Here is a 26989-nt window from a genome sequence, read left to right on the forward strand (position 1 = left end):
GATATGATGTTAGAAGGACCATCAAATTAAGCCATATAGGTTGAATTGAAGAACAAAAAAGGTGGCGATCACACTGCTGGGAGTGTACTATAGATCCCCAGTCAGAGAGAAATTTCTGAGAAGTACAAAAACTACAGGGGATTTCAACTACCCCAATATTAACTGGGATAATTAGTGTGAATGGTATGGAGGGTGCGGAATTCCTAAAGTGCATTCAGGAGAACATTTTTTAGCCAGTCTTTAACAAGCCCAACAAGGGAGGGGGGAGTTTCTGTACTTAGTTTTAGGGAATTAAGTTGGCAGGTAGAAGAGTCATCAGTGAGAGAGCATTTTGGTTCTAAGTGATCATAAAATCAGTTAAAGTTGGGGTAGTTGTGGAAAAGAACAAAGACAGACCAGGAATAAAGGGTGAAGCGCCAATTTTGATAAGCTATATTTTGATTTAGCCAAAGTGGACTGGAAACGGCAACTAGAAGGTAAATCAGTGGCAGGTAAATGGGAGGCATTAAGGAGGAGATCCTTGGTTCAGAGCAAGTATGTTACCTCAAAGAAAAAGGGTGGGACTAACAGATCTAGAGTCCCCTGGATGTCAAAGGCCATACAAGAGAGGATAAAGAAAAAAAGGGGAAGCTTATGACCGACAGAGAGGGATCAATAATGCAGAAACACGAGAGGAGTGTTGAAAGTGCAGGGGTGAAATTAAAAAGGAAATCAGGAAGGCATGAACAAATATTGGCAAATATCAAGGAAAACCCAAAGATGTTTTATAAATACATTAAGAGCAAGAGGATAACTAGAGAAAGAATAGGGCCTGTTAGAGATCATAAAGATAATGTGTATGTGGAGGCGGAAGTCATGGGTGTGGTTCTTAATGAATACTTTGTGACTGTTTTCACAAGAGAGGGGCGATGCTGACATTGAAATCAGGGAAGAGAAGTGTGAAATATTAAATCAAATAAACAGAGAGAGAGGAAGTATTGTGGTGCTCAGCAGCATTGAAAGTGGATGAATCCCCAGGCCTGGATGAAATGTATCCCAGGCTGTTAAGAGAAGCAAAAGATGAAATAGCAGAAATTCTGACCATCATTTTCCAACCCTGTCTGGCTACAGGTGTGGTGCCGGAGGACTGGAGGACTGGAGGACAGTCCCTTTGTTTAAAAAAAGGGAGAAAAAGAGATCGACCAAGTTATTACAAGCCAGTCAGCCTAACCTCGGAGGTGGGAAAATTATTGGAAAAAATACTGAGGGACAGGATAAATCTTCAATTTGAAAGACATGGATTCATCAAGGACAGTCAGCAGGGATTTGTTAAGGGAAGATCATGTCTGACTAACTTGATTGAATTTTTTGAGGAGGGAACAAGGAGGGTCGATGAGTGTAGTGCGTATGATGTAGTGCACATGGATTTTAGCAAAGCTTTTGATCAGTCCCACATGGCAGGCTGGTCACGAAGGTAAAATCCCACGGGCTCCATGGCAAAGTGGCAAGTTGGATTCAAAATTGGCTCAGAGGCCGGAAGCAAAGGGTAATGGCTGATGAGTGTTTTTCTGACTGGAAGGAGTTTCCCAGTGGGGTTCCGCAGGGCTCAGTACTAGATCCCTTGCACTTTGCGGTATATATCAATGATTTAAACTTTAATGTAGGAGGTGTGATTAAGAAGTTTGCAGATGATACTAAATCGGCTGTGTGGTTGATAATGAAGAAGAAAGCTGTAAACTGCAGGAAGATATCAAGGAACTGATCAGATGGGCAGAACAGTGGCAAATGAAATTCAACCCAGAGAAGTGTGAGGTAATGCATTTGGGGAGGGCTAACAAAGCATGGGAGATATATTAAATGGTAGAACATGGAGAAGTGTAGAGGAACGAAAAGACCTTGGAGTGCAGATGCACAGATCCCTGAAGCTAGCAGGCCAGGTAGATAAAGTGGTTAAGAAGGCACACAGAATACTTGTATTCTCTGCCTCAGCTAATAAAGGCAAGAGCAGAGGAGTTATGCTTGAACTGTACAAAAACCTCTTTAGGCCACAGTTTAGAGTACTGCACGCAGTTCTGGTTATCACAATGCAGGAAAGATGTGATTGCACTAGAGAGGGTACAGAGGAGATTTACGAGGATATTGCCCGGACTGGAGAATTATAGCTATGAGGAAAGATTAGATAGGATGGGTTTGTTTTCTTGGGAATGTGAATGTTTAAAAATGTATAGAGACATTGAAGTTGAGAACGTGGGAATTGTATCGGGACAGTATAAGCTAACAAACAATTCATGGAGGAATAGCCATGACATCTCAGACTCGAGACTGCGAAATGTTACAACACTAACACATATTGAAACAAAACCCACAGCTTGCAGAAAAACCTCAAGGTCTTATTAAATCATGTTATTAACCTGAAACATTGACAGAAGGTCTTTGTTTAAAATCGGACCATGCTTGGGTCGGCTTATGAGTGGACGAAGGGAAGGAGGGATCAAAAGAGATGGGCTGAGCTGGGATGTCACTCTAGCTCTATCTTGTTATCTTTTGCTGAAAATGTATAACCATCGTGCCTTGACAATGTAACGTCACTTATCCGTAGGGAGTGTGTACGCTCTATCGAGAGAGTATATCTTATCTTCTGTCTGATAAGTCTTGCCGGCCGGTAAAATAAAGACTGCTTTGTTTAAAGCACAAGAGGTATTCGACTCAGTAATTTTACTGAAACAGATTGAGGAAAAGAATCTACATTTACATTTGATGTCAGAAGTGGGATCTCAACGGACGACTGCCGAAAACTTGAGAATTAAGAGCCAGACTAGCCTTGGACGAGACGAGGGGAAAGTGGCCACTGGAGTGAGTATGATTTCAATACTGCTCCAGTTTCCCCCGGTTTCAAAAGTCTGAGGAAAGTTTAGCCACTCGCTGGTTCTCAGGTAGTGTCTGAACGAGATCCAGGACAATCTGGTGAATATCTTTCAAACTTAGAATAGGGATAGAGATAGAGAAATTGCGCGATGACGCAAACCAAGCGGCGACTTGGAAAGATAGGTTATAGTTAGAGCTAGATAGGGATAGATGATCAATCATGGATCCAAAAATTAATAGGAAAGAAAAGAGACTCTTGTGAACGTCTGTTTAAATGAGAAATGCTTCTGTGATTTTTACTGTAAAAAAAAAAAGCCGGGGAGTTGTGGTTTGTTTTATCTCAAACAGAATGAAAGTTTTTTTTAAACCCTTCGTAGTGTTGTCCTGTATGTGGGAAGTTTAAGAGTGTGAACCTTATTGAATTACGTATATTCGGATGATAAGTTACGGAGCCAAGAAATGCACAAAGGATAGGTTTGTTGAGTAAAAAAAAAAAGAAAAAAATACATGGTCCCGGTGGTTAAAAAAAAAAGGATTTAACATGCTCACTTACTTGTCGAAAGAAAACATTCAGAGAAGGCACAGCAAAACAACTGAGATGGATTCAAAAGGATTCAAAAAATATTATATTAAATAACACAACCTTGAGGCTGGAACAATTGAGATAACGAAAAGCAGTCCACAGCCTACGTGCCAGACTTCTCTCTAGTTATGGAAAAGAAAAAAAAAGTAACGTACTAAATAGGTGCTAAAAAAAAATGTTCTGAGATTTTAAATTATGAGAAAAATTCCACTGCAGTCTAAAAGAAAAAAAAATCACTCCTGTCCAGTTGGCAGAAAAACTCCATTAAATTAGGGCTTTCGTTGACTGATTGGATTTAAACTGCACAGTGACGCGAAAGGATAGGGAAATTTGGAGACTAAAAGAAATTAAATTTAGAAAATTAGGCTCACAGGGAATTAAATAAGGCTTATGGGGAATTAAATAGAGGATAGGTGTTCAAGTCAGGTGTGACGTCGACCTCGTAGATCACTTGGCCCGTCGAGGCACTGATTGAATTTAAATCACGCAGCAACTCGAAAGGTAGGGCCGACGCGGACGCGCAGCGACGCGAGAGTGCGGCCGAGTGAAGGAGGGCTGACGCAGACGCGCAGCAGCGTGGAACGCGTAGCGACGCGAGACGTGCAGCGGCGCGAGTGTGCGGCCAAGTGAAGGAGGGCTGACGCAGACGCACGGCAGCGTGAACGCGTAGTGACGTGGGACGTGCGGCGGCGCGAGCGCGCGGCCGAGTGAACGTGGGCCGACGCGAATGCGCAGCGACGCGAACCGCGAAGTAATATCAAAGTCAGTGCTGATTTTAGTAATTCTGTTTATTGTAAGTCTGTTGGTTTCAAGTATTTCGAATCGCGCGGCGACGCGGCTTTGTGTTAGTTTAGTAAAGTCCGTTTATTTCAAGTGTTTCGAATCGCGCGGTGACGCGAGCCGCGGGGCGACGCGGCTTTGTGTTAGTTTTAGTAAAGTCTGTTTGTTTTAAGTTTGTTGAAATCGCACGACGACGTGAACGCGTAACGACACGGTAATACGAGGGACAGCGTGAAAATGGGTAATCAGTTGGATAAAACAATGGATGCGGATAGTCCGCTACAAAAGTTATGTGAGGAATTCCCTGAAAGAGCTGAAGACTTTAGAAAATTATCAGGAGCCCTGAACAAATTATTAGGAGATGACCAGTGGCCTCTAGGTGGCACTAGAAGCGTAGAGGTAGCAAAAAAGCACAGGGATTGTCAAAAATTAAAAGATGCATCACTTCTGTCAAGTTGGCAAATAAATGCTATTAAATTGGGACTCTCATTGACAGAGGGAACACATGTTAAAACTGTAGACGTCTTTAAAAAAAAAGAATGTGCGCACGAGAAACTTACTAAGAGATCCTCTGGGACCTCTGAGAAAGGTATTGACCGACTACGTAGTAAAATAGCTGGCTTTGTGTTAACCGAGGCTGATGATGAAATTGATGAGTGGTCACTGACTCAGCGCCCAACGGCGCCTCCCGCGCCCCCTGGCCCCCTTGCTCCAGTCCTCTTCCCAACACCCTCCACTTTACACTCCGGCGAAAGGAGTTAAAAATAACCCCATACCACCAAAGCAACAAACCCAAACTGACTCCTCATCCTCTGATAGCGATTCGGATCCCCAGTTCACAAGCAATATAGCCGAAAGGACCAGATCTCACACTCGAAAGGGCAGAACTATATCTCGATATCACAGACAGTCCCGTAAATCTTCGAGTCAATCTACCAGTCCAAGTTGTGAAAGACATAGCAAACACCCCCGCCAATCGAGACGCAGAACTGTCAAGCAGTCAGACAGCTCCGAAACATCCTCCGACCTAGGAATGATTTCCAAGATCCCAAAGTCCCGACACCAATTCCCTGTCAGACCAATGCCAAACCCTGATGCACAACAAGCTGCAGACCACCCCACTATAGATGTCGATGTGATCTTCGAACAACTATTCGATTGCTCACGCTATTGAAAGGGCAGTTAGATATTATTGGCAGGAAAAGAAAGGGGAGGGGGGAGGTGCGCCCCAAACCTGGGTCAAGACTGAATACGTGACTAGAAAGGAAGAGCCATCTCGGGAGGAAGGATCAATAGAACCGCAGTGTTGCATACAGGATTGAATGGATAAGCAAGGATACGGTTATACTAAACAACCAAACGGCCCGAGCCCTGCTAATAAACCTCCCTATTGTCCCCGGCATGGTATGGGAAGAGGCCGGGACTGGGTAAGAGGAATTGACTGTTTTAATTGTGGGCAGGAAGGACATTGGAATAAAAATTGCCCCTACAGTCAGCATGGAAAAGGAAGAGGAGGAAGAGGAGGGGGGCAAGGGGGGAGAGGAGGATCTTGCACTAACTTCTCCCAGAACAACCCCTTTGGTCAATTGTCCCCCGATTGACTACGCAGCTTGATTGTGCAGGGATCCTCCCCGGACGACGAACCAATGATATTGTTAAAAATTCTGAATGAGTGGCAACCCTTTTTGATAGATACGGGAGCCTTCATGTCTTCTATACAATCAAAGCTTAAACTCCCTGCCTCTACTGAAACACAGGAACTTTCAGGATTCCTGGGACAAATCTCGACATTCCCGGTTTCAGAACCGGTTAAAATGGGTTACCAAGAAGAATCGGTGGAACATCGATTTGTTATCACAGCCAATCTGGACTGTAACTTGATGGCTAGAGACCTCCTCTGCAAATTCCAGTTGCATTTGGAGTGTGGAGATGATGGGATTATTGTAAAACAGGGAACCCTTAAGCGGCAGTATTATACCACTAGAACCCCTCAGTGGTGGTCTCTGGACCTGCCGCAGGCACCCTATCACGTGACCCTAGCATACGATTCCAGTGGAAAGAATCAGGACCTGCAGAACTTTTATCAGGATCACGAAGGGGAAGTGAAGGAAATTCTATTAAGGGCTAGAGTGACTGGACCGGAAGGGAAGGCAGATTTTGTGGAAATGGACAGCCCCCAACGGTGGCACCACATATTACTCGTGAAGTATTACCTCCCCACCACGCTAAAGATTTGGGAGTTATGGTGCGCCAGGCTATAGACGAGGCTGACCCTACCAGCCGGGATGTGCAAATTGCAAAACATGGCCGAACAGTCCAATTCCACGGGGACCCCGAGAAGGTCTTAACGACTCTGCAGCATCATACTGGCTCTGACATACCTGACTATGTGGATCCTCATGTGTGGGCAGAGGACCCCTCCCAAGTGGGTTATCACAGGCAATACCGTGTATCCACCGAGCTTTGGAGGCTAGCCGAGTCGAACCAATTTGCCAGTTTCCAGTCCCTAGCACGGCTAAACAAATGCGACAGTGTTTGGGGATGATCAATTACTGCAGATCCTGGATCCCTAATGTTGCCCTGATGACTAAGCACCTCACCCCGTATACAAATAAGTAAGGCAGCTTTGAAATAGAAACCGTAGACGTCCAAGCCTTTAAGGAACTAAAGACAGCCCTGCTGCAAGCTCTGGCTTTGGGCCGGCCCCTCTATGACCAGCCCTTTCAACTGTATTGTACAATTCTGAAAGACTGTGCTACCGTTGTCTTCACACATCTCACTCCGTAGCTGCCCTCCTGGGCCAACTGCAGACTCAACACCTTACCATGGCCAGGCAAAGCAAATATGAGATCTACTTACTAAACAATCCTAAGCTGACCTTTCGGCACTGTACTGCCATTAATCCGGCCTGTTTTCTTACTGAGCCACCCCAAGATGAGGAAGAACCCAGTCATGATTGTTTATCTTTAATTTAAGAGGCCACATCAGTCAGGGAAGATTTTGTTGATGTACCAATTGAAGATCCAGACTGTATTATGTATGTTGACGGAATTAATCCAGAAGGTACACGAATCTCAGGATACGCCATAGTAAACCAGGAGAATCAGGTCTTGGAATCTGCCGCTTTTGAAACTACCTATTCTGCTCAACAAGCTGAACTATTCGCCCTCACCCGAGCCTGTATCTTGGCCAAAGATCTCAAAGTCAATATCTATACTGACTCTAGGTATGCCTTTGGGGTGGCCCATGATTTCGGACAATTATGGAAAAATAGGGGATTCCTAACCTCACAGGGGAATGAGATTTCTCATAAACAGCTAGTATCTGATTTGTTGCAAGCCCTCATGTTCCCCAAACGCATTGCCATTGTCAAATGTACCGCCCACACTACTGGAAATTCTCTGGTTGATATAGGGAATCGTTGTACTGACCAAGAGGCCAAACAGGCCTCTCGTGACCAACAGATGGTAGTGCCCAAAATTATGAGTCAGACTAAAAATCCTGCGAAGGATAAGTTAGCCTCGGAAAAACCAATGCCAACCATCCAAGATGTTATAAAAGCACAGGAGGACGCTCCTGAAAAAGATAAACTGTTGTGGAAATATTATGCATGTACTTATGACAATGTTTCTAAACTCTGGACCACTCCCGCGAAACAGACTTGCATGTCTGACGAGTTGGCTCTATGGGTTATTGAATGTATGCATTTTGCTACTCATTGTGGAGCAAGGACCACGAGTGACACACTTTTGGCTACTTGGTGGCACCCTAGACTCCAGGCGCTCACCCAGAACATCAGTAGTCGTTGCCTGGTTTGCCAGCAACATAATCCAGGGAAGGGAGTCCCCTGTGATTGGGGTAAAACGCCCCTACCCGAAGGTCCCTTTGAGACATTTCAGTTGGACTACATTAAGTTGCAAAAAGTTCAGTGTTACAAATATGTGTTAGTAATAGTAGATGTGTTTAGCAGATGGATTGAAGCCTACCCTACCCTGGACAATAAGGCTCAAACTGTTGTTAAGGTGTTAATGAGGGAAATTGTTGCTAGATATGGTATCTCAGCTCGACTGATGACCACCTATGTTCTTTCTCTGACTCAGGCTCTGCGACTCGTTCACAACCAGGTTCAAGATGCTCACCTCGACCTCCCAGTTTTACCCGAATTGTCCCTCGTGGCACCAGGGAAGTATGGATTCGGAAGGGATTAGAGCCACAATGGGAGGGGCCTTTTCAGGTGTTACTCACTACCCCCACTGCAGCCAAGGTTGAGGGGAAAAGTGCCTGGGTTCACCTGCACCACTGCAAGCTCACCACCCCCAAACGAACCTATTTTACTGGTTATTCTAATTCCTGTTTCTGTTCCAGACTTCCTCTTCTCCATAGCTGAACAAGGCCGTTGGCATCCTAATTGGAACGTGGACCAGTTTGAACTTTTACCCGTAGTGATAGACAGCCAGCTACACCGACGGTGACCTGAAAAGAGAGACGGGAAAACTGAACTCTTTTAATCAGCAAAATAATTGGACTATTTATCTGAATCCTGAGCCATAAGATGAAACTGTCTGTATGCCACAGTCTGCATAATAGTGTTGATATATGACAGTTTCGGCGCATGGGAGGGGAGACAGAGACGAGAGCTACATGTCTTATGTTTATGCGCAAAATGGGAATTTTTCCAGATGTTGGGTGTGTTCACATTCCCTATACATTCCAAAGGGGGAGTTCCACTAACCCTAACTGAGACTGTCAGATGGATTCAGAGCCAAACTATCACGAGAGGAGGGGGGCTAATACAATACTGCTGAAGCTCTGGAGGGCATCACAGCTGAAATGGTAGCAATAAGGACCGTAGCATTACAAAACCGAATGGCCCTCAATTACCTGTTAGCTGAGAAAGGGGGAACGTGTGCCCTGATAGTGCAACATTCAGATCCTTACATTCCTGATAGTTCAGAAAACATAACCAATCTCGCTGATAACTTCTTCACCTTCCTTCTTATGTGATCCACACCAGCAGAAGGATCTAGCTGGTTTGATTGGCTATCAGATGGATCTTGGAGATCCTATCTAATTGTTGGTTGCCTTAACCTTTGTTGTAAAGTAATGATGGCAAGGTTAGCAAACCCTCTTGTGGTCAAGGGCTCCCGAGTTATGATCCAACGAACTAAAGAACTACTCGACACGAACAACAATATGATTCAGGAAATAGAGTGTGAACGGATGAATGCGATACTCCTAGAATGATCCTAAGTGTTATCATGGAATGATAAAAGGGGGGAATGTGAATGTTTAAAAATGTATCGAGACATTGAAGTTGAGAACGTGGGAATTGTACAGGGACAGTATAAGCTAACAAACAATTCATGGAGGAATAGCCATGACATCTCAGACTCGAGACTGCGAAATGTTACAACACTAACACATATTGAAACAAAACCCACAGCTTGCAGAAAAACCTCAAGGTCTTATTAAATCATGTTATTAACCTGAAACATTGACAGAAGGTCTTTGTTTAAAATCGGACCATGCTTGGGTCGGCTTATGAGTGGACGAAGGGAAGGAGGGATCAAAAGAGATGGGCTGAGCTGGGATGTCACTCTAGCCCTATCTTGTTATCTTTTGCCGAAAATGTAGAACCATCGTGCCTTGACAATGTAAGGTCACTTATCCGTAGGGAGTGTGTACGCTCTATCGAGAGAGTATATCTTCTGTCTGATAAAGTCTTGCCGGCCGGTAAAATAAAGACTGCTTTGTTTAAAGCACAATAGGTATTCTACTCAGTAATTTTACTGAAACAAATTGAGGAAAAGAATCTACATTTACAGGAACAGAGGGGGCTGAGGGGAGATGTTATTGAGGTGTATAAAATTATGAGGGGCCTAGATAGAGTGGATAGGAAGAACCTATTTCCCTTAGCAAAGGTGTCAACAACCAGGGGGTAGAGGTTTAAAGTAACTGGTAGGAGGTTGAGGAGATTTGAGGGGAAATGTCTTCACCCAGAGGGCGGTGGGGTCTGGAACCCACTGTCTGAAAGGGTGGTAGAGGCATAAAACCTCACATTTAAAAAGTGTTTGGATGTGCTCTTGAAGTGCCGTAACCAACAGGGCTATGGACCAAGAGCTGGAAAGTGGGATTCGGCTGGATAGCTCTTTGTCCGCCGGCGTGGCCATGATGGGCTGAAATGGCCTCCTTCCGTGCTGTATTTCTATGATCTCTCACCATTTAATAAATACTGCTTTTCTATTTTTCCGACCAAAATGAATAACTTCACTTCTCCACATTATTTTCCATTTGCCATATTCTTGCCCATTCACTTAGCCTGTCGATATCCCCTTAAAGCCTCTTTGCATCCTCCTCACAACTTACATTCCCACCTAGCTTTGTATCATCAGCAAACTTGGATATATTACATTTGGTCCCCTCATCCAAATCATTGTGAATAGCTGGGGCCCAAGCATCGATTCTTGCGGCACCCGACTAGTTACAGCCTGCCAACCCGAAAATGACCCGTTTCACCTCACTCTGCTTTCTGTCCATCAATCAATCCTCAATCCATGCTTGTATATTAGCATTTTCCCTACCACTGTCAGGCTAACTGGTCTATAGTTCCACATTTTCTCTCTCCCTCCTTTCTTAAATAGCGGCGTTATATTAGCTACCTTCCAATCTGCGGGAACCATTCTAGAATCAATGGAATTTTGGAAGATGACAACCAATGCATCCACTATCTCTATAGCCACCTCTTTCAAAACCCGAGAATGAAGGCCATCAGGCCTGGATATTTAATCGGCATTAATATCTCTAGTACTATTTTTTTTACTAATTTCTTTCAGTTCTTCATTTTCACTTGACTCTTTGGTTCGCCACTATTTACAGGAGGTTTTTTGTGAAGATGGACACAAAGTATGTGTTTAATTTCTCTGCTATTTCCTTATTCCCCATTATAATTTATCCTGTCTCAGCCTGCAGGGGACCCACATTTCTTTTCCTTTTTACATACCGAAAGAGGCTTTTACCGTCTGTTTTTATGTCTCTCGCCAGTTTACTCTCATTCGATTTTCCCTTTCTTAATCAATTTCTTGGTCCCCCTTTGATGAATTCTAAAATGCTCCCAATCCTCAGGCTCACTGCTCTTTTTGGCAACATTAGAAGCCTCTTCCTCTGATCTAATACTATCTTTAGCTTCTCTTACTAGCCACGGTTCGACCACTTTTCCAGTGGGGTTTTTGTGCCTTAAAGAAATGTATGTTTGTTGTAAATTATCTATTAATTCTTTAAAAGCGAGCCATTGTTTGTCGACCATCATACCTTTTAATGTAGTTTCCCAATCTACCTTCGCCAACTCTCCCCTCATTACACACAGTTTGCTTTGTTTAGATTTGAGACCCTAGTTTCGGATTTAACTCAATCACTTTCAAGCTTATAATAAAATTCTATCATATTATGGTCACTCTTCCCTAAAGGCCCCTTTACAACTGTAGAAATGTGCAGGCTATGGCAACATAAAATGGAAAGACCCCTGAGAGCAAGATTAAGGTGCCTTGAACATAAAATGAATTACCAATTGAAATTTGATTAGTCATGCTTCCTTAGCATCGCCAGTAACTAAAATATATCAATCATAAGGATACAGACAAAATGTAATCAATGGGACAGAATATACTAATCAGCAGGGTGCAGACAAAATGTAATCAAGGAAATGGGACAGATTATAGAATAGTATAAACCAGGAGGGGAAACCCCACTGTAATGTCTGTAAGCTTGTAATGTTTGTAGCTCCACACTGTGGATGTGGACGTATTGTGTACTGCAAGTGCAGGGTGAATAATAAACAGAACCGGCAGATTTCCGGAGACTTCGGAGAGCTGCCTGCCATTTTAGGAGCTGTGTGTGCTGTGTTCTGTGAATATATCACATTTGGCGATGGAAGATGGGATTTTTCGGATGATTTATAGCTTAAATTTTGTTGAAGGATTCAGCCAGCCGACAGAGAGACTTTCAAAGTTTCGATCTTTGGAAAAAGCTACAAAAATCCGAGGTAAAATACAGCACATGGTGTGAACAGCTAAAGATTAAAATGGCAGGTGTATTGGGACATTTGGGAGAATATGGACACGATCCGGAACGTTTTAAAGCAAATGTGGATCGGCTAGAAATGTATTTCATTGCAAATAACATAATCGAAGTTCCAGACAATGCAGTCCAGAACCGGGCTGTGTTGGAACGCAAGAAAGCGATCTTATCAGTAGCAGGTCCGGCATTATATGACACTCTTGTAAATCTGCTTGTGCCTGACGAGCCAAAGGACACACCGCTTAAAGAGATTTTAACGAAGCTGAAGCAGCACTATAACCCCAAACCGTTAGAAATTGCTGAAAGCTATCGTTTCGGGATTCGGAATCAAAAGGCCCATGAAAGTATCAGTGATTACATCGTAGCATTAAAACAGCTATCGATGAACTATAATTTTGAAAACTTTCAAAACCGAGCATTACGGGATCGTTTTGTTTGTGGGGTGAAAAATGATGCGATCAGAAGGAAGTTATTGACAACGGATGGCTTGACTTTTGAGATTGCTTGTCAGACAGTGAGGTTGATGGGCATGACCGAACAATATTCCCGAGAATTAAATAATGATTACGGTCGTCTGTCAACCAAGGCAAATCACCTGCAGGTTCAAAGTAAAAGACGATGGAGGCCCAAAGTCTCAGAAACTGGAAATTCTAAGAGTGTCGAAGTCATGCTATAGGTGCCTGGGACAACACATTGCTCAAAGTTGTCCAAACGTGAAGGCAGAGTGTTTCTTCTGCAGGAAGACTGGGCATCTTGCGAAGGCATGCCGACTGAGGGGTAAACCAGCTTCCAAAGCTATATGAGTCCAGCGTTCAAAGCTATGAGTAGAAATCCCAAGAGACTACATAGCATGGAAGAACAACAACAGGAGGAGATGATGTTAAGAGTTACACGTCATCAGGAGCACAAGGTTAACGGACAGCGATTCGGAAAGCATCAAAATCCACATAGATGCTGCGGGATTCAAGATATCAATGAAAATTGACACGGGTGTATCAGAGAGTGTAGTACCGGAGTCGCTATACCTCGACAAATTGTGTGATTTCCAACTGGAGAAATCCAAGATAGAGCTGCGAGGCTACTCAGGAGAGAAAATTCCTGTGGTAGGTTGTATTACCGTACTGGTGAAATATAAAGATCAATTTCAGAACTTGCCTCCAATAGTAGTGAAAGGAGACAAGTCTGCCTTACTAGGAAGAAATTGGTTGAGCTCACTGAAGCTGGATTGGAGTAAGATTTTCTATGTGGAAGCGAGATTTTCATCAACGGATGAGGTTATCAAGCAGTATCCGAAGGTGTTCTGCAAAACGGGCAGTCCGATCCAAGGCTTCAAAGCGAGTGTCAGGGTACAGAAGGACGCTAGATCGGTTTACTACAATCCACGTTCCGTACCATATGCACTCAAGGAGAAAGTTGAGCAAGAACTCAAAAGACTAGAGACTGAGATTGATGTAATTGGGCTACATCCATTGTTGTTGTACCGAAGTCCGATGGTAAGGTAAGATTGTGTGATGATTATAAAGTAACCGTAAACCAGGTTCTCGAGGTAATGTCCCCAATACATTGCCGAATATAGAAGATTTGTTCACAACACTGACAGGTGGTCAGATCTTCCCAAAACTGGATCTTACGAATGCCTACTTACAGCTTGAACTAGATGAGGAGTCCAAGTCATGCTTGACTATAAATACTCATCTAGGCCTAGATCAATTTAATAGGCTACCGTTTGGAGTGTCTTCTGCCCCTGCCATATTCCGAGGGGTGATGAACCAGATTTTGCAAGGAATTGAAGTGGTAGTATGTTATTTGGATGACATACTAATTTCAGCACCAAATAGGCAAATTCATAATAACATATTGAATGAAGTCCTCAAATGGCTAGAGAAGCACAGAGTACGAGTGTCTGCTCGTAAGTGTAAGTTAATTAAAAACTCAGTGGAGTACTTAGGGTACAGAGTAGACAAAGATGGTTTACATCCAACCATGGAAAAATTGGATGCAATTAGAAATGCACCCATTCCCAGGAATATCACTGAACTTCGGTCATTCTTGGGTCTTATGAACTATTATGGGAAGTTCTTACCAAATTTGGCTGCAGTATTACATCCACTGAATGAACTTTTGAAAAAACAGGTCCATTGGAAGTGGTCAAAAGAATGCGATATAGCATTCAAGGCGTGTAAAAGCAAATTAGTAGAGAGCACCATGTTAGTTCACTATGACATATCTAAGGAGATTAAGCTAGCATGTGATGCTTCTCCGTATGGAGTTGGGGCAGTAATCTCTCATGTATTAAGTAGTGGGGAGGAGAGACCAATTGTTTTTGCTTCACGCACTCTCAGTGCCAGTGAGAGTAATTATGCGCAAATAGAAAGGGAAGCTTTGCCATTAATTTTTGGGGTCAAGAAACATAGAAACATCGAAAATAGGTGCAGGAGTAGGCCATTCGGCCCTTCTAGCCTGCACCGCCATTCAATGAGTTCATGGCTGAACATTCAACTTCAGTACCCCATTCCTGCTTTCTCGCCATACCCCTTGATCCCCCTAGTAGTAAGGACCTCATCTAACTCCTTTAGTACAAGTTTCACAAATACTTGTATCGTCGTAAGTTTATCATTACGGACCATAAGCCCCTAACAGCAATCCTCCATCCAAAGTCCCCAGTTCCAACATTAGCTGCAGCCCGAATGCAGAGATGGGCTTTGATTTTGTCAGCATATACATATATTGAATATAGACGATCAGCTGATCACAGTAATGCTGATGCAATGTGTAGATTGCCTTCCCCTTCACAAGTTACACCTGATAGGGAAGAAGTGTTTTATTTTTCATACATTGATGAACTGCCAGTCACAGCTGAAGAGGTTGGTAGAGCAACCAAACGTGACCCAGTGATGTCAAAGATGTACGAGTATAGTGCAAATGGATGGCCAAACCAGGTAACAGACAAAGATACACATCCATTCTTCAATCGTAGGAATGAATTATCAGTCGATAAAGATTGTATCATGTGGGGTACAAGAGTGGTTATACCAAATAAATTCAGGTCCAAATTATTAGGAGACCCTCCATGGCCAGCACCTGGGAATGTGCTTGACCAAGAGTTTTGCATGCAGTTATTTATGGTGGCCAGGTCTTGATAAAGATATAGAGCACATCGTGAGTCAGTGTACGACATGTCAATCGGTGAGCAAGCAACCACCACCAGTATCATTACAGCCATGGAAATGGCCTCCCAGGGTGTGGCAAAGACTACATATTGATTTTGCTGAGTTAGAAGGACAACAATTGTTCATTGCGATTGACAGCCATTCAAAGTGGGTTGAGGTGTTTCCAATCTGGAAAACAACAACGTGAAACATTGGACATTTTACGAAAATTGTTTTCTTCATTTGGCCTCCCTGAAGAGATTGTTTCGGATAATGGACCACAATTTTGTTCAGAAGAATTTGCACAATTCACGAGCAAAAATGGTGTGAAACATACCAAGGTTCCACCATACTACCCTGCTTCGAATGATGCAGCAGAGCGCACTGTACAAATTGTAAAACATGCCCTCATAAAACAAATGCTAGATCCAAATCCAAGGAAACGACAATTGTCATTGGATCACAAATTGGCTAATATTTTGATTACATATCGAAATACTCCTCATACAACTACTGGTAGAACACCAGTGGAGTTGTTTCTCAAACGACAGCCACGAACCAGATTCTCGTTGTTAAAGCCAAATTTGGCACAGTCCGTAGAAGAGACATAATTAAGACAGAAAGAGAATCATGATAGAGGTAGAGTAAAAGAGAAGTGTGAAATTAAACCAGAAGGTGAGAGTGAAGAACCATCACCATAAATGGTTGAAGTGGTTACCAGGAAGAGTGGTGAAGATATGTGGTCCTCGCACATATCTGGTAAAGATGTTTGATAATGGACAGATTAGATTTGTTCATATTGATCATATTTTACCTACAGACATGGAAAGAGTTGAAGGTGGGAATGATTCAATTATTTCTGACTCATCAGATAGTTTTGATATACCAATAGCAAATCCTAAATCCAATGTACCGGAAACAAATCCAGGAGAGAATCAGAATGAAAGTCTGAGTCAGAGTCAGGAAAACAAAAAGCCTGAAGTAAGAGTGAATTCAAATGAAAATCAAGGAAATTCCGTGGAGGAAAACGTTCCTCAGGATAAGCCTCGAATGAGTGTGAAATCGACACCGTGTTTGGAAAGTTCTGTTCGAGAGCAATGGTATTCTCTTCGAAACAGAAAACAAGTGGTAAAGTTAAATTTGTAAATATGGAAAAAAAATAAGTTTATATCCTGTGTTATGTATAAACATGAAGGTTATGTATGATGTTTATTATGATGGCTTCTTCATTAAGGAGGGAGAAGTGTAATGTCTGTCAGCTATAATGTTTGTAGCGCCACACTGTGGATGTGGACGTATCATGTACTGCAAGTGCAGGGTTAATAATAAACAGAACTGGCAGATTTCCGGAGACTTCCGAGAGCGCTGCCTGCCATGTTAGGAGCTGTGTGTGCTGTGCTCTGTGAATATATCACACCCACCTAGGCAGCGAGAACCGAGGACCCACCCTCGAGAGAAGCAGGACACGAGAGAAGCCGCACTTTAAGCTAGGAGCTTAAAGTAGGACACCAGTGGCGGAGATTGATCACCTCTGTTAACGGGTAATATGAGCACAAGTAGTGAGGCTTATGTGCTATTTTATACATTGTTTGTACTTTAATTCTACTTTGGGAAATTAAGTTTATTTGGCTTAAATTTAACATTTGTCGACACTTTCTTTCAATACTCGAAGTACCACCAATTTGTTGCGACTATAGTGGCTAAATACCTACTACGTAAACTGTCTGCAAAACTACAGTGAGTTTTGCGCAACAACGACAAGGTTATTAATTAACCCTTTCTCATTGCACAATATTAGATCTAAAATAGCCTGTTCGAGTTGGTTCCTCAACATACTGATTTAGAAAACCATCTTGTACACATTCCATGAATTCGTCTTCGACACTATTACTGTATATTTGGTTTGCCCAGTCGAAATGTGGATTAAAGTCCATGATTACTGTATTACCCTTGTTACATGCACCTCTAATTTCCTGATTTATACTGTTCCCTACATTACTACTACTGTTCGGGGGCCTAAAAACAACTCTCACCAATGTTTTCTGCCCCTTGCTGTTTCTTAGCTCCAACCAAACTGATTCTACTTCTTGATTTTCCGAGCCAAGATCCTTTCTCTCTACTGTCTTTATCCCATCCTTTATAAGGTCAGAAAAAGCACAACCGGAACAGCTGCCCTCTCATTTGGACACAACATAGTCCACAAGCTTGTCACATTAGTGTCTGAGGTGAGGATGCAGTCAAAGTAGTCAGAGGAAATAGTTAGTTGGGCAGAAAATGATCATATCGTAGCATAGTAAAAGGAATTGGTCATGGGAAACAAAGCAACAGAAGTGTTCGAGGTGGTGGAGGCATATTTGCCAATAGATAACCAAGCCAACAAATCGCCATGTAGACCGTAGTTTATAATCAGCAGATTCAAGGCGAAGTAGGCAGCTGTTGGAGCGGGAGAAAGTCTGGACATCGAGTGTAAACAAGAGGATCTAAGCAAGGGCAGCAGTTGTTTGAGATTGACAAACTTGTTGATGTCAATCAGGTGCTGGATCAGAGTAGGGGAAAGGCGAGAAGGTGTACAAGAGTGCGCAAGGATATGGAGGAGAAACGAAGATGAGGAAGCAATCAGTGAGAGCCCTGATAATTGAAGACCACCAAGCATGATGAGAAGGTCAAGTGGACAGCTGTGTGTTTGGTTCGAATAGGACAAGTTCAGGTGGATCTGACCATATCATTTACTTTTCCAGCATCTTAACTTTTTTGGTCACACAATAATGTGGCAAGAGGATCAGCAAGCAACCTGCTCCTGGGCCTCTACCGAGGCTGCTCTAAACCAGCTCCCATGAAGAGCACGATACCAGTCCAACTCACAGTTAAAAGACGGTAAATGGTAAATGGCATCCACTCAGAATCCACGATCAGCAACATAACAGAGTGAATGCAAGGACTATATGTGCACCCAAGTACCACCTCAAAGTCTGGTCTTTGAACTACCTTGCACATTTCAGCTTCCATGTGTTGTTGCATACTCTGATAGCTTTTCTTCACTTGCTGCTTGTCTTTGATCATCATGGTCAATCTGTACAAAGGTCCCACATTTAGGTCTTCTGCATGTGTCTTCATTATCCTGCTCAACTGTTCTGTCTGATGTACCATACAGGCCCAAGACTGTAAAGCAAGAATGAAAGACAGTCCCGAAAGACCTGGACTGAGCAGGCAAGTCAGAACACCATATTTGCATCACAAAGCATCACACACTTGATTAAATGCATGCACTTACATTCATTCCTTGTGATTCCGAAACATGAATTACATTGTCCATCAACAGTATCAAATATGAACTCCCTACATGTGTTGACACTTAGAATAACTCCATCATATCAATTTGTATCAGTAATGCACATCTCACTCATAACATTTATCTAACAGGTAGGGATATTCCGAATTTAAATCACCGATGGAGGGGTGGGGGAGGGGGGGGGGGTGGTGCAGGGAAATTATTACTTTACCTTGGAGACATGGCTGACAGAATCCACTGGGGAGGATGTTTCATGCTTCTCCACTTGCTGGCAAATATTTTGTAGCAAGGATGCATATTCCTTGTCACTTTTAACTCGTAGAGACATAAACTTCTTCAATGTCTCCAAGACTTTAAGCTCAGAATCCTGCAGTTTTAGCAAAGCCTCATGGGAATTCCGGAGATCACTTCCAAACCCCATGTTGAATAAGACGCAACAAGATCCAGTGCTAAAAGCGAGTTCAGCACCTACTGATCAAAGCATGTCCCTTGTTCTGAAAAATAAGTGAAACAGTAAAAGATATTATTTTTGTTGAGTAAAAAATACACCAAGATAAAATCTGTATTTACTCTGGAACAACATGGATTCAAACTGCATGCCTTCAGCGAAGCTTGCTCAAATTTAACATCAGGTTTGAAAGTGACTTAACACTTAATTATAGAAGCAAGTTTGACCAAAATTAGTGTGACTACAAATGAAAATGGCAAGCTTACCAACTATATCTCATTCTATGAAAGTAGTTCAACTCTACATACAAGAGAAAATGCATGCATGCCAACTTAGCGTTAGAATGATGGGCCATATTTTAACCAGTATGACAGCTTGTTAAAACTGAACATGAAAACACATTTATTTTCATGTGGACTGAGGTTGGCAATGAACCAAATAGATCAGTTGGCGAGTAGGACTAGAGCCTGATTGCACACAACACCCGAGACAATAAATGAGCTGATGGCTTTGGAGGGTCAGTTGCAGGAGTGCTTATTCATTGTTATATATAATTATTTGGGGAGAAACAAACGAACTATAGAAATCTAGCTTTTAAAACTACATTGTCCTGAAAGCAATGTTCTGCAGCGTGTCAAACTATTTTCTTACATATCAAGAATTATGTTCTGCTGGATGACTAAAGCCACTTTTTTGAGATAAGGATGTTCTTGAATGTGAATACATTATTCCTCCATTTGCTGTTTTAATGGAGGCATTAGTCAGTTTATATTAAATGGGTTAATTCCATTGTTCGAATAGTGAACAGAGGAACTTATATAAACACATTTAATGTTCATCTGCTATTATTGTCAAGTCATGCATTGCAACTTTCAAAATAAAAAGTGTTTTAAATGCACAGTGAATTTACATCTAAAAAAGATAAAATATTTTCAGTATAAATCTTGATCAGAACTCAAGTTTAAACTTTTATTTTTGAAAATATAAACTTGCCACTATTCCTGAAGTTGAAAAAAGTATTAAATCAGCATACTCTTCAATCTGTAAAATCCCTGGCTGTCTCTCAGCTGAGAGTGTTTAGGACAGGAACAGATGCAAAAAATGATCCAGTTTTGTCTTAGAAATATAGGGGTCAAGTTTTGGGCTGCGCCGTGGACACCCGTTTTTCGTGCCTAAAAGTACGACAGAAAAAAACCTCTGAATTATCCAGCTCCTTGCAGGTCCCTGGGAGCTCGGTGCGGCGCGCACACAGCAGCGGGGAGCGGAGCCACAGAGTCGCGCCAATTCTGATAGTGGAGTGGGGGGCAGGGCTAATTTAATTGAGGCAACGTTGTGCCAGCAGCCCTGCACATGTGAGCGCACACGCAATAGCCCAGAAACATTAGCACTCAGCCATTTTTAAAGGGACTTAAAGAAAAGTGTTGATTTGTCTCGTGGACCCCTGGAAAGGCTTGGAATTGAATTTTGGTGAATTTTGTGTGTTTGAAGGAGTGCTTTTAGCAGCACTGTTGAAGAAATCACCTGCTGAAATCAGTGAGTGCTGCTTTTCACTGCTAAACTTCCAGAACAGGTGCTCATAAGAGTGTCAATTCAATACAGCAATGGAACAACATCCAAGAAGAACAAAGAATTTCTTGCATGAGGAAGTGGAGATATTAGTCAACGTCATTGAGCAGAGATGGCAGGAGCTAGATACCAGCAAGAGGTCACATAAAAGTGCCACCTAAAGAAATGAAGAAACGCTGGAACCAAGTTGCAGAAGATTACTGCGCAGTGGTGCATGCCATGAGATCTGGAAACCTGTGTAAAGAAATGGCACGACCTTGGTCAAGTAGTTAGTGTAAGTAATTTTTAATGTAATCGTATTGTAATGTGACTATCTGTATGTCCCACCCTGCAGAAAGACACTCTGTAAAAAGTTATATTTTACTCTTTGCAGAAGAAATTGGCCCACAACAAAAGGGAAGCAACTCGAACAGGAGGAGGCATGCCCAATCTGCATCCACTGACACCCTTGGAACAGAGAGTAGCTGCTATGGTGAGTCGTACATGGAGAACAGCAATCAGTGCAGCACAAGCTGGGCCCACGTGCGAGGAAGAGGGCAAGTCCTGAAAAAGCATCGTGGCCCTTCAAATCAACCTGCTGCCTGGCCTGCTATGTGTGAGAGTACTCATGCCACCCATCTTTCCCCCTTCCTTGCTGTTAAACATTTGACTGTTCTGGTGTATTTTGCAGAACATGATGATGATGATGATGATGCCAACACTGAGGATCCTGAAGATGCAGAACAAGAACTAGTACAACCAGATGAGGACGATCCAGACTGGATGATGGCGGCGATGACCGAAATGTCTACAGGGGAGAGCTTGCAAATTAATGTTTATGAGCCCCCATTAAGGAGCATCAGAGTTTCAACCTCTTGCATAGGTTCTGGTTCCACCTTCCATGGTTTTGATTCCGATGTTGCAGGTCCCAGTGGTGTTGGTGATATAATGGAACAGTTTACACCCATTAACCCACCATCCCAACCCACGGCTCGCACTCGAGTGCTGTCGTCTGGAACACCAAGAGCTCCGCCGTCCCAGCCCGCGCCTCTCTCTCTAGTGCTGCTGTTTGGAACACCGAGCGTCCCACCGTCCGTGCCTGCGTCTCCCAGTGTAGTGGTGCCACGAGGCAGACCCAGGCAGGAGGAGGAGATTGGAGACAATCTCTCCTCAGATGCAGCATGCAACAGATGTGGCTCAGGTTGTGGCACTGGGTATGGAGACCAATGAGCTTACCCGATCACTCATCGGTAGCGTCAGTGCAGTGGGTGAAGAGGTGACGGTTCTGACGGGAGAAATAGCAGTAATGACACGGGAAATGAGGGAGGGAATGTCCGAGGGAGTGCAATTGACAGCACAGGCAGTCAGGGAGGGCATGCAAGTGACAGCACAGGCCCTCATGGAGATAGCTGCTGCAATAAGGGCACACAGCCCCGCCAATCAAATGACACCCCCATGAAGAAGTGAACATTCACCGAGATGTGGATGAGAGATGGTTGCAGCCTTTCTTTGCTGCTTTTGTTCTTGTTCTTGATGTAACTGTAGTAGCGTTTTTCAAATTGAAATTGTTTTGTCAATTTTGTAACTTTACAACTTAAGTGAGTGATCTTAGGGTTTTTAAAGTGATCGTATAGTGTAAATGCTCTCACATTTTGTAACTTATTTAATTTTGCATCTAAAAAGTGATCTTGAAGTTTAAGTGATCATCAGAGTGTAAGATTTTTCACATTGAAATTGTTTTGTAACTACAAGTTTATAAGTGATCTTCAAGAGGTCATATTAAAAAGTAAATGTTGATACAACAAATATTTTATTACAGTGACGTTAACTTTTCAACAAAATATTTTTTCATTAAAACTGATTCATCTTCCATTAACAACACAACGTAGGAATAACTGCAAAGAATAAACATGTCAATGCGCAACAGTGGTCGTAGAGCCCTCATGCATCAGTGATTGAAGCGTTCACGGATGAGCTGCTGGCGCAGGGCTCGAGCAATCGTTAAAAGGAGCACAATGGACCACACTCCTCCGACCTCGTGCTCCGGCATCAGTCACTTTGCATGCTTTCCTGATCGTCGTCATCATCCTCATCCTGCTCTTCCAAATTACTATCATCAGGCACTGGCCCCTCATGTGGGTCTTCTGGTTCCACTACCAGCTCCTGCTGCCTCATGATGGCCAAGTTATGGAGCATGCAGCACACAACAGCGAAGTGACCGACAATCTGAGGAAAGTATTGCAAGTGGCCTCCAGAATGGTCCAGGCATCGGAATCGCTGTTTCAATATGCCAATGGTCCTCTCAATGATGCTGCGTGTTGCAATGTGCGCCATGTTGTATTGACGGTCAGCTTCCATCCGTGTCACGCGTAGGGGCGTCATGAGCCAGGTGGTCAGGCCGTACCCTTTGTCTCCCAGTAGCCAGCTCTGCCCTTCTGGCTGCTGCTCAAACATGTCAGATGTAACACTGTCGCGTAGGATGAACGCATCATGGGTGCTGCCAGGGTATCTCGCATCGACTGACATGATGCGCTGCTTGTCGTCACACACGAGCTGCACATTGATGGAGTGGAAACCTTTTCTATTCCTGTATTGCTCGGAATCCTCCACAGCTGCTCGCAAGGCTATGTGGGTACAATCAATGGAGCCCTGTACCTTTGGGAAGCCGGCAATCCTGGAGAAGCCCACAGCTCTCTCATGGATCGCTTGTGCAGTCATTGGGAAATTGATGAAGTCATTCCTCCACGCATACAGTGCAGCCGTGACCTGGTAAACGCAGGCATGTATTGCACGTTGAGAGATGACACACACATCTCCAGTTGGAGCCTAAAACGATCCCGAGGCATAGAAGGCAAGTGCAGCTGTTACCTTCACTTCAACAGACAAGGCAGTTGGCGTTCTGCTTCTGGGCTGCAAATCTGCTCTCAGCATATCACAGATCTCAGCGACAACTTCTCTGCAGAAACGCAGCCTTTTGACACAATCAGCCTCGCTCATGTCCAGGTACGAGCGCCTGGCTCGATATTGCCAACGTGGGCAAGGTCTCCTGCCAATCAGAATACAGGCTATGACGTTCCTGGTGCGGTGAGCTCTAACCAATTCTCTCCGATGCAGTGAACTGATGGCGAACCATTGCATAATCCGTGGTGTTGGCAATGCAGCACCCATTCTGCAAATTTAAGTTTCAACCTGGCTATCTGGCTGTCGCTCCCTGTCCATGGCCGAATGGCCTCAGTCTCCCTCGCAGCTCGAAGGCTGCTTGCTTGCTGTGTCTTCGGCTGCCGTTGAGCCACTGACGCCGCCCCTGTCTCCGACACGGAAGGAAGGCCTGCCTGAAGCACCGCAGCGCGAAGGCTGCTTGCTGCCGTTATTGTTGGGCTGCCGTTGAGTCAGTGACGCCGCCCGTCTCCGACATGGAAAGTCTGCCTGAAGCAACGCAGCTCGAAGGCTGCTGCTGCTTCTCACAGGTAGGAATATTCAATATTTTGTCTTTGCTTAATTTATAATTTTTTTGTCAGGATGGCTCTTTATTTGTGTAAGACTGTTGAATGCTTGTAGAATTTAATTACTTCCCTTCACCAACACTCCCGCCCCCCCCGGCGCCCCTCGTTCCCTACACCTGATTTGTAACCTACGCCTGATTTGTGAAGTGTAGGCAAGATTTTTCTGAGCATACAAAAGTCCACACTTGCTCCATTCTAAGTTAGTTTGGAGTAAGTTTTCACTGGCTAAACTTTCAAAACAGACTTAAGTGGCCGGACACGCACCCTTTTGGAAAAAAAAATCTGTTCCAAACTGAAACTGTTCTAACTGACTGGAACTGGAGCAAACTAAATGCTGAGAATTGCAATTTCTAAGATACTCCATTCCAAACCAGTTGCTCAAAAAAAATAGGAGCCACTCGGGCCAAAACTTGACCCCATAGAATGCAGTCAGTTGGGGTTTTGTCGGTGTGAAGCAAAAGGTTTCAGTTTACAAATGAAGATGATGCATCTGAGGTTAGATGCCCACTGTAAAGTTGTAATGAAGTTCCCACAATTCAGATTTAAAACATCTGACACTTCCAGGTGAAAATTATTTTACAGTAAGCTTTAAATACCAAAAAGGAATATATCCAAGTGTCAACAGGTGTGTTCTTTAGGATCCTTTCCACAATGAAAATAATTTGATGTTCATTAGAAACACACAGAACCAGAAAACACCATTGAGGTTTACAAAGACAGTCCCAACACACCTGCAGCACAGAAGGAGGCCATTCTACCCGTCGTGCCTGTGCTGGCTCTTTGAAAGAGCAGCCATGCTTAATCCCAAATCCCCATTTTTTGTCCATAACCCTGTAAATTTCTTATCCTCAAATACTCATCCAACTGCCTTCTAAAATGATTTCTAGAATCAGCTTCCAACAACTTTTCAGGTAGAGCATTCCTGATTCCGCTAACTCTAAGGGGTGAAAAATGTTTCTCATCTCCCCTCCAGATCTTTTGCCAATGATTTTAAATCTATGCCCTCTCGTTATTGACTCACTTGGTAGAGGGAATCGGTATTCACGATATATCAAAACCGCTCCATCTTGAAAAACTCGATTTGGTCACCACTTAGCCTTCTCTGTTCCAAGGCAATTTTTACCCCCTAAATTGGCCTGGGTTTTTTTTTTTAAAAAGCTGTTTTTTTGCCTCTACCAGGAAATCACATGGTTTCAGGTGGGGTGGTGTGTATATTTTGAGATACACAAGATTGCACAATTGTGTGGGATAGGCTCGATGGACCAGATGATCTTAACCTGTCCGTCAATGTTCGTATGAACAGTCTTAACTTTTCTAACCATTCCTCATAACTGTCCATCATCCGTGGTAACATCCTGGTAAACTTCCTCTGTACTCTTTCTAAGGCCTTTCCATCTTAAGTGTGGTGTGTGGAATGGTCTACAATTCCCCAGCTGAGGCCCAAACAGTGATTTAGAGTTCTAGCATGATCTCATTGCTTTTATGTTTACGAAAATGATATGTTTATGATAAATCCAAGTTCCACTGCACTCAGTCCAATTCCAGTTTGTGCATCACAAGACCGACATTCAGAATGTTTTTGAAGCCGTCAACGTTTTGAAGTGAATTATGTTCACATTCAATGTTTAAAAATTTGTCATCTTACAACTAGAAACATCACAAATGGGATTAACTCGGTTTAAAGGCATCGCACAGGAAATACAAATTGCTATGAGATTAAGAATAAATTGATATGTATTGGTGTGGTGATCCCTGAAACAAAAACATTTTTGCATGTCAATGCAGGCTGGATACGAGACACTGAGTTCCTGTTGTTGCAGATAGATCAAGTGAAAGGATAAACCGCCCTGTCGTTATCCAAGGTTTTCAACAAGCTGCTGCTCGAGACTTCACTGCATTCAGCACAGCATGGCACATAAGAAGTTACTCTACGAGAAGTCTCAGATATTCCAAGCGAAAAATAACCTGTGAAAGGCTGCTGCTCTGAGGTATGAGAGACATGGAGCCATCTTTTGCCTGGGTCTCCACATATTCCGAAAGAAACTGTCCTCTATCTCCGCACGTTTTCAAAAAATCAGTTCCACACTTGCCAGAGGTAGGCTAGATTAAGTTTACAGTAAATAAAAGCCAGGCTGATCAAATCAAAAAAAAACCACTCTGGATCAATGAATCATATCCAACCTTTTAAGTGAAGAATGCAGAGAGACCTGTCAATGTTGTGAACCTGGAAGATTCAAGAATCCAGTTAATCTCTGCCATGATTATACTCTCCTGTGCCCAGATCTTGTGAACATGAAAATGAACAGGATCTGAAAGTACTTGCAATGAAGACTCTGTTCACATACCTGGATCAGATTCCTGAAATGCATATTCAATCCAAGGTGGTCAACAAATTGGACTTCTTGTTTGGCTAACAGAATTAGACAGATTGTTGAAAATGTAACCTTAGAGAGGCTAGGAAGCTAGCTAGGCACTATGAAGGTGGCATCAGTTATCATAAAGGAAACATGACTAGATAGTCCAATGAAGGAAATGCTTCTTTTTCATCTCCTCCTCCCTCGTTAGTAAAGTATCCCAATGATTCAATTGAGGAAGGTTCCCAAAAACATGGGATAAATCAAGCAATAGGAATGATGATACAGATGTCAATGAAGAATTTAAATTTTGCTGATAGTTTGCAAGATTGTGTCAACATGTGGACTCTATTGGGGTCAGGTCCTCTTGCATAATTAGTGCCAAGTACTGTTTGAACATGGATTCAAGGCAGACACTGGT

General features: G+C 43.2%; 1 protein-coding gene across 5 annotated transcripts in view; it reads right to left on the reverse strand.

The window, feature by feature from the left end:
• fer (fer (fps/fes related) tyrosine kinase) overlaps window positions 1-26989 on the reverse strand; it is a 450038-nt gene that overhangs the window by 366165 nt on the left and 56884 nt on the right. For 4 of the 5 annotated variants that reach the window (XM_070884127.1, XM_070884121.1, XM_070884139.1 and 1 more), the window contains exons 2-3: window positions 18930-19212; window positions 18415-18588 (exon numbers count right to left, since the gene is read on the reverse strand). In XM_070884127.1, the coding sequence (XP_070740228.1) occupies window positions 18415-18588; window positions 18930-19139 (384 nt within the window). In that variant the 5' untranslated portion in view covers window positions 19140-19212. The remainder of the gene's footprint in view (window positions 1-18414; window positions 18589-18929; window positions 19213-26989) is intronic. The other variant, XM_070884132.1, reaches the window with a different exon arrangement.

Source organism: Pristiophorus japonicus, chromosome 1 (assembly GCF_044704955.1).
Source record: "Pristiophorus japonicus isolate sPriJap1 chromosome 1, sPriJap1.hap1, whole genome shotgun sequence".
Classification (NCBI taxonomy): Eukaryota; Metazoa; Chordata; class Chondrichthyes; family Pristiophoridae; genus Pristiophorus; species Pristiophorus japonicus.